Source organism: Pelecanus crispus, chromosome 9, assembly GCF_030463565.1.
Source record: "Pelecanus crispus isolate bPelCri1 chromosome 9, bPelCri1.pri, whole genome shotgun sequence".
Taxonomy (NCBI): Eukaryota; Metazoa; Chordata; class Aves; order Pelecaniformes; family Pelecanidae; genus Pelecanus; species Pelecanus crispus.
Window position 1 is genome coordinate 39,623,658 of NC_134651.1, and position 13,245 is coordinate 39,636,902.

At 43.3% G+C, this 13,245-nt stretch overlaps 1 protein-coding gene across 1 annotated transcript; it reads right to left on the minus strand.

Annotated features, from left to right (window-relative positions):
- Positions 1–4,050: 4,050 nt before the first annotated feature.
- On the minus strand, positions 4,051–10,079 carry LOC104024593 (globoside alpha-1,3-N-acetylgalactosaminyltransferase 1 (FORS blood group)). The gene is made up of 6 exons (XM_075716969.1): positions 10,018–10,079; positions 8,856–8,918; positions 7,529–7,579; positions 7,395–7,430; positions 5,193–5,327; positions 4,051–4,735 (listed from the first exon to the last, which is right to left on the minus strand). The coding sequence occupies exons 1-6, from the start codon at positions 10,077–10,079 to the stop codon at positions 4,051–4,053; spliced, it is 1,032 nt and encodes a 343-aa protein (XP_075573084.1).
- Between the last annotated feature and the right edge of the window lie 3,166 nt (positions 10,080–13,245).

The following is a 13,245-nucleotide window of genomic DNA, read 5'->3' on the forward strand; positions in this document are numbered from 1 at the left end:
CGGTGCCTGGAGCTGCCCTTTGAGGTTACAGCAAATCCCTGCTAAGAGAGAAACTCCCTCTGTGCGTCTCACAACCGCTAGCGAGCGACCAAGACTAGTTCCTGTGCGGACACAGAAGCAGAGACAGTCCCTTCCCTGAAAAGCCACAGGCTAAACAGGTACGACAAAGGGCAGGAGAGTAAAACCAGCCGTTCCGGCAGGGAGCTCACAGCCTTCCAGCTCCTTTCCACCACCGCGCTGCTTTTGCTGCATTAGGCCAGCCAGATGCACATGGCTATTCTCCAAGCTGGTTTTGTGCAGGGAATGTGTAACTGAGGTTCTTAGCCTTCCTCATCCGTGTCTGCTCAAAGACCATTTCATTTCCGTGCCCCCCAGCCACAGATCTCACACAAGAGAAAGTTTGACTAGGCCAGTCCTTTCATAACTATTGCTGCATATCAAAGTGGTTCAAAACAACATTTCTGGTCAATAATGTCAGGCAATACCACCTGTGGGAGGGTTAAGGGAAATCCAAATAGGAGTGCAAGTCTGGCTTAGTGGAAATGATTCTTGTTCTATCAGTGGGGAGAATGAGAGGATCACGGTCTGGCTGCACCTAGCATCATATTCAGTGCTGGAAGTTTCTGTTTCTTGCCCCCTAGAGAAGTCTTCCCTTTGGGGATGAATGCACCCTGCAAGTCACCAGCCGGGACAAGGAAAGAAAAAGCCTGTCAGATGGGTTCTTAAATTAGATGGACAATGAATGATGAGTCTGTTCCAGCCGAGGAGAAAGGGACGGATGGAACAAGGGGCCCTTGGGAAGGAAACAAGCTACTGATCTGAGGCTTGGTTAAGGACAAACAGGGCTTGAGTCAGAAATACCGTGAAAGCACGATCAGCTCCTCAGGCAGTGTAAATCGGCTGGTGATTTAGTTACATGTGGTGATTCACTTTTCACGCAGTACTGCGTGTGTGTTTCCAAGCCCAAATTCCCTTGGCACAAGGACACGTGAGACAGCATTGGTCCCTGTGGTGAATGGAGGAAGACTTCACATGCAAGAGTGCCGGTCTGCTGCCTTGCTACCGTATGCCTCAGTTTCCCCACTGAGCAATGGATGTTGATGGGGAATTCAGATCAGAAAGTAGGTCCTTGTGAAGCTCCCACACTGCCCACAAGCCTCAGGCTGCACAGTCCAAATGAGAGAAGGAAAGCTTGCTGCTGGTGTTGGGGGAAGGGGATTAATCAGCAGGAGACGACAACAGAAGTCCAGGCTTTCATTAATTAGAAGAGGGCATGAGCTGAGTCAGGGACCACCTCCCACACTGCACTGGGGAGTGTGTTTCTGCAGTCACATTCTTCTGCTCCCTGGGGACAGGGAGTTTTTAGGTACTTCTTCAAATCACAGCCCTGCCGAGCAGAACTGTGCCACATAACATGTGACACAAGATCTTCCCCTGGGGAGAAGCTGCGGGCCTGCCAGGAAGATAAACATGTTTGGCACTGCACAAATCAGGCTATTACCGCGTCAATCACAGGGTCTTGGATTCAGCCAAAAGGTGGCTGGGAAGTAGAGATGGAGACCAAGCCTTTCACAAAAGCTTCTCAGAACAGGTATCCCAGAAACATAGACCACCCTCTATTGCACATCATTTGTGCTGGAGAACTTCCTCTCGTGGTGGATTTAGCATAGGCTATGAATATCTGCACAGGAATTCAAGTAATTTAGTATGGCAGAATGAAGCCCAATGGCTGCAAATACAGGCTGCAAACACAGATCAATTTAGAGCAGAATTAAGGCATAAGGGGAATTAGCCACTGTCACAGCCGACCTATGGATTTGTGACTGCTATATCACTTCATGTTTTTAGTGGATCTGAATGAGATCTAACAGGTTTCTAAGAGATCTAGCACAGCCCAGCTATGTATTGTGAGCTTGATACTGACATCGGGAGATAAAATTATCTGGCTTGTCCTGTGCAGATCACACTAGACCGTTCCTTCTGCCTTGTAAAAGAATCCATATGCATATATATAGCAACTGGCATAATGAGACCCTAGTTTCAGTCATGGCCTTTGGGCACAACTGTTTTACAAATAAGAAACACACAGTATTAATCCTGGGTTTGGTGGGAATCTATCTTTTTGGAAATATTTGGATAAGGATCTTTCTTCACCCTTTTGGCCTGGTTACCAAACATAGACATCTTCACAGGAGATTCAGTTCTGGTTTAGTTATGTAGAGGGGTGCCTTCCTCCAGCACCACAGCCCTAAGAGCGGTCCAGAGAAAACAGAGCAGGGTAGGACCCTTTGCTGGGTAAAGCATCAATCAACAGACCCAGCTGCCACTATGGGTTTTGGGCTGGAGGTATTTTGTGTACCTTATCTATATTATGGGTACTGTGAAAGCTTTTCTAGTTAGTCTTCTGGAAGATGAAATGCCTACAATGACACTGGTAAGTGCCATTTTCAGCCTGCTCACGCAGGACTGAAATGGCTCGTTAAGTCATCTGCAATCAGTGGTGGGGCCCTAAAGCTTTGAATACTTGATACACTGCCATACAGCAATTTTCTCATGTGCAGAGAAGCAAGAACAGTCAGGCACCTCTTCCCCATTTTCTCTCTCTCTGCCAAATGAGCCTTTTTTCTTGTCTTTTTTTTTTTTTTTCTTTTTTTAAAACCGTTCCCTTAGAAACAGTCAGCTTAGCCCTTTCACCCCAGCTTCTCCTCTCTGCGCCGTACAGCCCTGCCATTCTCTGCTGCTCCCTGTGGTCCCTCTGCTTGCTCACACTAAATGAGCATGGCACAGACTTGCACGGCCCTTTTGTAGCATGCCTCAGGAGGTAACAGAGATGTTTATGGCAGACGCGCTGCGGCAAGGGAGGTGGCACGTGAACCTCCACGCTGTGACCTCAGTTGACAATTAGACAGTCGTCGCTGGCAAGCCGTGGCTGTTCCCCTGGGTCTGGACCCCCCCGGCCTGTTCACCCGAGTGAGCTGTCAGGCTTTAAAGGCTGCAAAACGCCTGGTTCAGCTTCTCATCGCATTCACGCAAAGAAAATGTTAACCCCAGCCTACTTCCAGCTCTAGACTGAACTCACAGTTTCACTAGAGCATTTCATTATAAAATGAAATCACCCTGTTTGCTGCAAATGCATCAGCTCTTACTGGCAGTTCCAGCAGCTTCGAAGCCAATTTATTTCACAGAGCTTACAAAAGTTGGAAAGGACTGAAGCGACGGATAGGAACATGAACTTCTCAATACCAGATTTTCTGTGTTGGAAAAGATTACATGATCTACAGAGACATGTGAACCAGGGAAAAGGTTCAGAGCACATCTGTGATTGAAATAAACCCAAAGAAGTTCAGTCTGGGTGTGAGCTGTGCCAGTTCTGTCTAAACTTGGGTCTCCAAAACACAGATTGGAATTTGGAAGATAACTGCTATATGGATTTACATTATTTGTCCTGTCAGACCAGGGTTCTTACTGCCAATGGCTGGCACCAGCTCTCTGCTGAGAACGTCCAAGAAATCCTGCTGCACACTGATCAGGGATAACTTGCTCCCAGCACAAGTTTCCTCCTGATCCTGATAAAGGGTATGAGCTTAAATCACAATGCATGAAATTTTTTTGCCCTGCAAAATTCTTTAAGTTAAAAGGTCTTTACTAAAACTAGGTCTTCTCCTTCTCCACAGGAATGTCAAATATGATTTTGCTCTTGCTAAGTTTCTGTTAGGCCTCAGGAAAACACTCAGGCAAAGGCACTTGCAGCCTTGCTATAAGGACAGCCTTGCATTTCGTAAGTGGCCTTTTTGCATGCTTTTTTGTGTGCTGCAGCCTCAAGCGGGATGCTTGTATTTACAAAGATTAGGAACCTAGAAACCTTTTCATTCTCACCTCCACTTTGGCTGCTGCTTCTGAAATGCATTCTGTTCTCCAGAGAAACTATCCACATGTTCCTTTCTCAGTTTGTTCACACTGGGAACAAAAATTCATGACGGGGATGTTCTGCGGGAGCTAATATTCAGTGGGTTTGACTGTGTGGAGGACATCTCTGCAGGGATCAGATGGTCAATCTCGTATCTCTTTGTAGTTTTTATCCACTGTGGAAAAACGGATGAGGTGAATTTCAGGGGGCTTTGGCTTCCTGTCATCCCATAAATACTCTGGAGAAAGCACCTTGGAGGGTTTGTGGGAGAGGAATTGCCTGTTGAGATGGCTTTCTTCCTGCCAGGCTGCCATAATCCCATTGGCTTTGTCCGTCAGGATGGTCATGTGGCAAGTCTTGGTGAACTCATAGACCTTCTTGACCAGCCCTCCAAACACGGCTCCTCCATAGTAGAAGTCCCCCTCTCCATCAGGGATGTAGGCTGCTGAAGAGCTCCTCCTCTCGTAAGGGAACTGGCTTCGAGGGACATGGAAATAGCCAGGGTGTATGGCTGCCACTATATCACCCAGGGTCTCAGGCCCCCAGGCATCGTAGAACACCATGTCAATGTCCAGGCAGAAGAGGTAGTCTACCTCCCGATGGCTCGTCTCTGCTATGTGCTTGTTTATGGCCTCCATCCTGCGCATGGAGATCTCTTGCCAGCTGGGGTATTTCTTGATGGGGACAATAACAAACCTTCGTCCAGGTTGCAGCTGGACGTTGGGAATTGTCTCAGGGTTGTCAGTGAAGATATAATAGTTCACCCGATAGCCTTTCATGAAATGTTTCTCTGCTGACTCCAAGAAGCGGCCCACAAACCTTGTGTATCTGTGCAGACACAACATGTGAATAGCACAGCAGAGACAAGGGGATGCATGGTGGACTATGAAGGGTACTTTAACAAATGGAAGACGACAAGGGATGAAGAGTGTTGACTAGCTATTGCTGCAAGGATCCGTACACTATACATGCAATAGGTAAAAGCATAGTGGAGGACAAGGAATAAGTGGATTATCCCTGCTTTGACCAACCAACCACCTATCTACAGCTCTAATTCCCAAGGTACATGCTAGTTCTTCAAAAATACTGACCATGCTTCAGGTACCTTGGGTGTAGAGTCTGTTACCTTGTAGGCTTGTATGATTATGGACCCAATACATGGGCATAAAAGTTTACTACAGATTGGGACAGATTTCAGCTCTGCTGAGGACAAGAAAAGCCCAAAAGATCTTTCCACAGAGGAGGTGGAAACCCACGAACTGTGCTCACTGAGCGGTTCACTTACTTTCCAACGGCAAAGGCTGTCACCCCTATGGTGAGATTCAGTGGCCTGTAGGCACTGTCTAGTATCTCAGAATTGAAGGTTCCTTCCCAGATGATGGGGGCCAGCCATGGTGTGACTGTCAGCACATCCTGACGCCTGAAGGAAAAGAAAGGGAATGTTAATGAAATGTAACTCTTCCTTTTTGTTTCAAGGCCGGTAAATGGGAAAGAAACACTAAAAATGCAGCTAGAAGAAGAGTGTGTATCAGCATTAACTCATTATGGAGGGTATTATCTTCAGATCTTTTTCCCTGCCCTCTTATTTAAGGTTACCAAGCATGGACATTTCGGTTCCTGGGATGAAATTAAGCGCTGTTTAATGAGCTGGCAAAAACCCAAGGATCTACTAAAATCTCATTTAAGCTCATCGGACTTTTCTGCTGAGGAGAGTTTAATGACCACTGAACTCACAGAACAGGAAGCTATGCATATTTGCTATCAGTCTGATGCAGATTGCTACATACAGATTAAAACACAATAATATGAAAATTACTATAAAAATATATATCCCGTTGCTTGTTATTTAAACACAGCTTGTGGCATGACAGTTTATTTTTCCAGTATTTATATATAGCTTTAACATATTCAGATTTAATTTAAAATTCTGTATGTGAGACAGCATTCAAATGTGTAACAAAGTTACAGAAAATCCTTAATCTCCTGTGTGAGTAGTGGAAATACTGAAAATACATGCAGCAGAGTCTGATTATGCCCTATTACAGCTATGCAATGCTATTTCAACTTTCTTCTTTGTTTTCAGGGTATCTTTCTTACCTTTTTGATTTTAAACCAAGATGTCATTTATGATGTTTAATTTACCCTAACCCGCTCCCATTCGCCCCAGACCACGATCTGTAGCACTCTGCTAATGAAATCTGTCATGCGTGCACAGGGCCACACTTGGAGGCTGAAGCAGTCTCCTGTCTCCCGAGGCAATAATAGTACAAGAACCAAATCAAGGAACCTGTGGAGAGCAGTTTGATGGCTGAGGCAGCAGTACACTTTCAACCCACATCTAACACCTTCAGTCTGAGTGGATATGAGAATAACAATTTCACTCCCGCCTATAGTAATGCATATGATTAAAAGATGAAATTATACAGGACGAAGAATTTGGTTTGTAGAAAATGTACTAAGTGAGCTGTTATCTTTCTGGGTTAATTATCCTTTTTTGGAGGTGCAAAGAGAGAGAAGGAAATCTGCACGTTTGCTTCTCTAAGCAGGGCTGTTTTTCCATTTCATTTCAAAGGGCTGCACTGGGTTTCCCAGTGACTCATTGCCATGGTATGCATCCTCTCAGTGCATGCAGTGAACTCCCTTCAGAAGACATAGAGCACTAAAAGCTACATGATTCTCTCCTCATTTAGTCCAGCATATACTAGCTGATTTCACACACTCATTTATTCCAATACGGAAGAGAGAATTAGTCAGTCCTAGCCTGTCCTGTTGAAATAGCGGGGCGGGAAGGAAGATGTGTACCAACAGGGTGTATTTATTAACATGCAAAAAACCCAGTGACAGGTGGAGAGGAACTGCTAGAGATAAGGATCAGGTCATAGGAGCTGAACTGAAGGACACTGTTAACAAACACAAGCTGACAAGGAGCATTTGCCTGAGTCACTTCTTAGCTGCTGCTGCCTGAAACCTTCCATGTCTGTTTAGACTCACTGGTTTGACTGCTTGTCATAGAGACTTGTCTGTGTGAGTGCCTGCAATTTGTTCCAGTGTAAGATCCAGCAAGTTAGCTGAAACCATTGCTGAAGGTCATACAAGGCACTTGCTTGATTTTGCCCTGAAATGGATTCAAAGCTCTCCCACAGCTGGTTACAGCTACAACACAGTTCCAGAAGGTATTTCTCACTGTCTTCCAGCTATTAGATATCTCCCATCTCGAAAAGAGTTCCTGGCAGCAACCACGTAGACAGGCTCTGTGTGTGTGCTAATGTATTAATTGGGAGTTTACAGTAGGTATGTTAGCAAGTATACAGTGACTAAACTCAATCTTATAGCAGACAGACAGCTGTAGGCATACCCATATGGTTGGACTTCTCTTGGAACAAGGTACTGCTTGGTGTGTACCAGGACTTTGAAACTGTGAGTGCCACAGAGCACCCAAACCAAAGCCAGCAGAAACAAACAACAAAGTTCAAATAAAGAAACTTACTTTGGAGCCAGCACTCTTGGTTGCTGATAAAATAATCTGTAAAAGGAAGAAATATCCACTGAATAATACATGAATATGCCCGGAAGAGAGGAACAGCAGTTTAAAGGTCAGGAAATAAAAAAGCCAGTACTTACTGGGGGAAAAGCTGGATTAACTTCTCTTCTGTATATTGGAGTTTCATGGAGCTGTATGATGGGGTGGGGAAAAAAAGGGATTGTAATGCTTTTCCTAAAACAAGAACCAGGTTCAGCTTCAGGACCTGCTGCTGTACTGACAGCTGTCCAAGTCTCCTGTTACCGTGCATGCTGCTCTGCCTGGTACAGAGAGTTAGACATTGCCTGCACCTTCAAGGGCTGCCAGACGACTAACAGTTGTGCAATAGAGCACACAACAGAACAGGGACAGAGAGATGCTGGTAGCTCTCCAAGCCTGTGGGTAAATCAGAGTTTAAGGGTCAAAATCTAGGGAAGCACATGCTGGCTGGGGACTGCCAGTACTGGCCATGTATGTGCTCCATTCCCGGCATAACTCTTCCTGTTAAACAGCATTCAGAGAAATAAGCACCTTACCAGACACAATGGTTTTTAATGGCTTGAAATAACCAGAAATGCCTCTATAAGAGATCATCTTTTCTACTTGCATTTTTTTATTTCAATTGTACAAGACCAGTAGGTCATGAGAAAGGATGGGAAAAGCCATGGCTTGTCATGTTACAGCTATGGTCCGATACAGCAGTGAAGTCGCTTAGGCCAAGTACCCTACTCCTCCATAGTGTAAATTCTCTTTTATGCAGCTTTGAGGTAGCTTTTAGGACCCATGCTAAGTCAGTTAACTGTACATTAGTTTGCATCACACAGTGAAGCGGACCCTTTAAACCCTTAAAACTGCCCTTTCATTTTGTTCAGAGCAGGCTTCTGGTCCATGACTCAAGTGCTGCCATAGCACCAATACATTCCTAAAGTGAGCGGAAAGCACAGACCGCAGGGTGAAGAAGAGGAACGTGATTAGGAGACTGGGGGGTTATTCCTAACTCTGCCAGAACTCCTTATGCAATTGTTCATTTCACCTGTTAACGTTTCACCTAACTTAACGTTTCTCCATCTAGCGAGCTGGGATACTTAATCCACATCTCAAAGCACAGTGAGATCCTGTGTGTACATGTGCACGTGTGTGATTACACCCTGATAATAAAGCCGATGTTAACCCGTTACTCACGGCGTCTGTGACCCACAACAAAGGCCTCGCTCATGCTGTACAAATACAGAGCCGTCCTGAAGGGCAAGCAGACTGAAGCAGAAAAGGTTGCATTATGACCGCTTTGTTTTAAGAGAGTGACTAATTACAGATTCATACGATAAAGAACAAGTGGCTACTTGTTAATAACTACTGATACTGTCAGTGAAGTACAGATCCTGTAAAAATGATCTGTGTTATTAATTACATACCAAATGGGATACTCACAAGATTTCCGGGCAAGGAAGGTAATATGGGAGGTAGTGCACTTTTCTATTCCCAACTGTAATCCTGGGATAGCAAAGAAACATTTTAAGATAGGTAATGTTGAAAGATATCTTCCTAGCATTTTCCAAGATCTTCTCAGAATCTGGTACAGATTTTGAGAAGCAACTCCAGCTAACTGCTTGTCTACTTTACTAATTAATGTAGGATCCAGAGTATTCACGTTTTAATATAATCTACTGCTTCTAAGGCATAAATAGGAAGCTCAGGACAAAACGAGTGCAGAAGCATCCTGACCATTGTAAGTTCTAAGTATTTGTATTTACATCAAGTGGTCTACAAAACGTAGGTCTACACTTTTTTGAAAAGCGTACAAATGGAGACACATAAGGCAATGCTCAAAATGGATAAATATGCAAAATACACCGATTGACACTTCCTGGAACTTTAAATGCTGCATCTTTTAATTTGCATAGCAGACAAATAGGCTGCATAGGCTTTTTTCTCCTTCCATTTTAATCCCAATCTATATAGATTTTTATATACGATCACTTAACTACTGGTGAAATGCAACCACGCACAATGTGAAATAAGAGCAAATTACAACATCAGAAATATAGAATAATTAAGAATAATTTATTATTAATTATTTAATAGTTAATAGAAATGTCTGATCTCAGATTTCTTTCAAACAATGTTTGAGTTTGCTCAAGAGAATGTGTAAGGCATACTTGGTATTCAGTATACTCAGAGCCACAAACATTCTCAACATTTGAAAGCAACACCGTTTGATAGTTACAAAGCTATCCCTAGTTACATTGGGGTGAGTTTGGACTGTTTGCAGAGACAGATAATCATCTCTTTTAAGGCCTGAACTGAAGTGTAACTGGAATATTCTGTACTTGAACATTTGTTTGTGAGTCAGATACGGTGTTAGCAGCCTAATGTAAACGTAATTGGTCTTTTTTTCTGTCTCCCTTCAGAGGCTTCTCCCTCTATTAGTGTTACTTTATCTATTGTACAAAATACTGTTCTTTCTTACAGCTCTAACAGGGCCGTTCCATAAAATGTGCTGCCTATGTTTTTCTGCTACTATTCTATTTATCACAGTATAGGGATAGACAGGATGCTTTAAATATGACCAAGCTTGCCAGCAAATGCTTACCAGATAAACACGGTAACAACAGACAGACAGACAAGAGATGCCAACACCTTCCTGGAAATCATGTCTTCTAGAGTGGAAGAAGGAAGGGCAACTTCTTACTCCCAGCAGCTTTCAATGTGCAAAGAATAAAAAAGCAAGGGAAATTGGCTAGAAATATCTCACTATGAGAGAAATGGATTATTTTATTACAGAAGCATAAGGTTCTTCGAGCAGTTTCGTTTTAATTCGGTCTTTCTGAAATCAGGAACGTGGAAGGAACCAGACTGTCAGAGCCAGGCCACTTAGTTACTGAGGCAGTTTCTTTAAACCGTTTGAGAAACCTTTCCATTTCAGAGACCTAATCACAGTTATAAGTGCGTGGGGAGCCTTTCTGCTTTGATTCGACTTTCTGTAGATTCCATTTATTCATCTAAAGCACACACTCTTTGCAATTTAATAAACTCACCAAAACCAATCATATCGGGTGATGTGGAGAGCTAATACAGTAACCGCTTTAGCTGATAAACTCCATCTTTAGCAGAAGAGTAACTGCCAGAGACAGCTCCCTCCAAAGGCAGAAGAAAGGTAAACTGAGGTCCAATACAAGCAAAGAAACATTACACAACAATAATAATGCATATTGGGTAACAATATTTCTCTGTAAGTCAAAGAAATGACTCCCTTTTCAACAGCCATAAAAATCAATTTCCCCTAGCTCAGCTGTCTAACCTTTAAAGCTCAAATTAATCCCTTTTGCGTTCACAGGAAAGTAAAAGTTCCCACAGGGTGAACCACGGGCCCTGTGACAAACACACAAAGCCTTTGCATGTGGCCTCCAAAGGGGCTTGTTACAAGCACGTTAATTGTTACGGGCTACATTAATCATTACCTTTAGCGAGTACAGAACTGTGGCGCTGCAGATGAGTCTCTTGTGTCTTACTTCCACCTCCTTGGCATCCTCTGTGTCCACATAAAGGGCTCTTCCACAAAGCAAGCTTTCCAGGCTGCTGCTGTAGGGACTGTAATGCAGTCTTGAGTTAGAGGAAAGTACTTTCTAGCATGTGACTGGAGCCTGTGGGGGGTGAAGGGGCTGTCTGACAAACTCCTATTTATAGCTAGCCAGTAGCATTGATATTAGCAGGAGGAACCAGTGCAGAGCACTTTTCTGGGCAGGCTGAAGTAAGCACCACCGATATCTTTTCTGTCCTGGCCCTTGGTAAGGCATACAACAATGGATTTGAAAAGTCAGCGGCGATTTTCCCACTTTAATTTCTTTGGTTATAAAGAGACAGGTAGCAAAAAGTTCTTTAATTTGCTTTACTACGCCATACAGAAATCTGCTCTGCTGCTTCTTCCTCACTCTCCTGTCAAACAATCTAATCAGCTTTCACCAAGCAGCATTACAAAATCCCACTTAAAAAAAAAAAATATATATATATATCTCTCTCAAGGCCTTCCACCATTTAAAGCCTTCACGGATTCATGCTGAGCAGTTCTGGATTCTTGCCTAAAAATGCTGCAGATCCACAAACGTAGAAGGAGTTGCAACCAGCCTTTCCCCTCTAGCTGTTATTCTATGCTTTGACCAGTTTTATCTAATTCCTGTGCTAATTCTGTAATGAGAGCTGCTATACTGATGCCAGGATTTTTCAGTGCCATGTATCTGACCTTGTGCCTGATGCCTCCGGCACATGTAAAATGGACAAGTGTGCAGAGGGGGGTTCTAAGAGTTGCTTTTCAATCATTCTTTGAGAGCTGGCTAGACATAGGGTGGGTAGGCAACCTATGCCAGTGCTTTACTGCCCTTCTCATCAGGAGGCTTCCTGATTTCCAACCAGGATCTCACTTGCTGCAGTTTAGGGCTGTGCCTTCTTACGACAGTGTTCATGCACCTGGAACCTCCCTTTACATATGTGAAGTCTATGATGTCTCCTTCCCTATTCTATTCTGCGAGTTCAACCACAACTCCTTCAGTCTTTCTTTGTAGATTGTTAACTTCAAGACCCGTGATTACTTCTGTCAGTTGTTTGATCTCTATCTCAGTCCATTCTCATGAAGTGTGGTGCCAAAACCAAACCAAATACTTCTGCTGAGCCCTCACCAGTATTGAGTAAAGCAGGATTACCCCACAAAACTGAAATGCTGTGACAGTTCATACATTCCTGTATGACACTTGCCTACTTTGCAAGAACACAGCACTGGTGATGACATTCAGCCTGTGGTCAAATGTAATCCACACACCTTTTCTACAGAAACTCTCCTAGCCAGGCCTATGACATCTAAAACCTTGTACTTGATTTTATGGAATTATACTCCATTTTCAGGCTATTTGTTTTTCTAAAACATCAAGCCTTGATTGAATTCTATTTTCTGTGGTGTTTGCAGCCCCTCCCAGCTTGATACCACTTTACAATTTCATAAACGTCCTCTCAAAATTTTCCCCCAAAGCATAAATGAAAACATAAGGCAGTACCACTTTGCAGATAGTCTCCTGGGGATTCTCATTTCCTGCCCCTCACCACCCTCATGCACTTATCGCCATGGCGTACAGAGAGCAATAGCATAGAACTTGGGTGATGGGGAAGGACAGAGGATAATGAACAGATAGAAGAAAGGAGAATAGAAGTTATCCTCAAATTGAATAGTAAAATTAATGCAGAATAAAAAAAAAAGAAGACACGGGCATTCTGGTTATTTTAGTGCAGTTTCAGCTATTATAATAGGCATAGCGTACTTCCATGTGTCTTTACAGAGTAAACATCTAATCCCCCAGGAAAAGTAATACGCATATTTTGAAATATTACATCATTTGGAGCACAGCTGATGCATTCCCCCTTTGCTTCAGTTTCTCTGTTACAAATCTGCAAGAACACTGGAGCCAGATTAGTTCAGAACATCTCCTTGTATCTAAAACCGTCTGATTGACATTTACCGTATTTGTCCTCAACTGATTTACAACTTTGGGGTTCACAATGAATACAAACAAAAATTAAACAGATGGGGTTGCAGTTAGTGACTGAATCTCCAAACAAACTGAAAAATGGCTAACACATTTTTAATAGTTATTCAGGTTCCTTGAATTTGTTCAGAGCGTTTTTTAAAAGCAACAGTAGCTCTATCACTATTATTAAATGAACTTGCTTGACCTCCCAGAACAAAGCAGTACTTTATCTTCAAGCCCTGCCTCGGAAAGCATTCTGGATTGCAGATAAATACCTTGCTTGTAGACCATTCCGTGGAAAATATTCT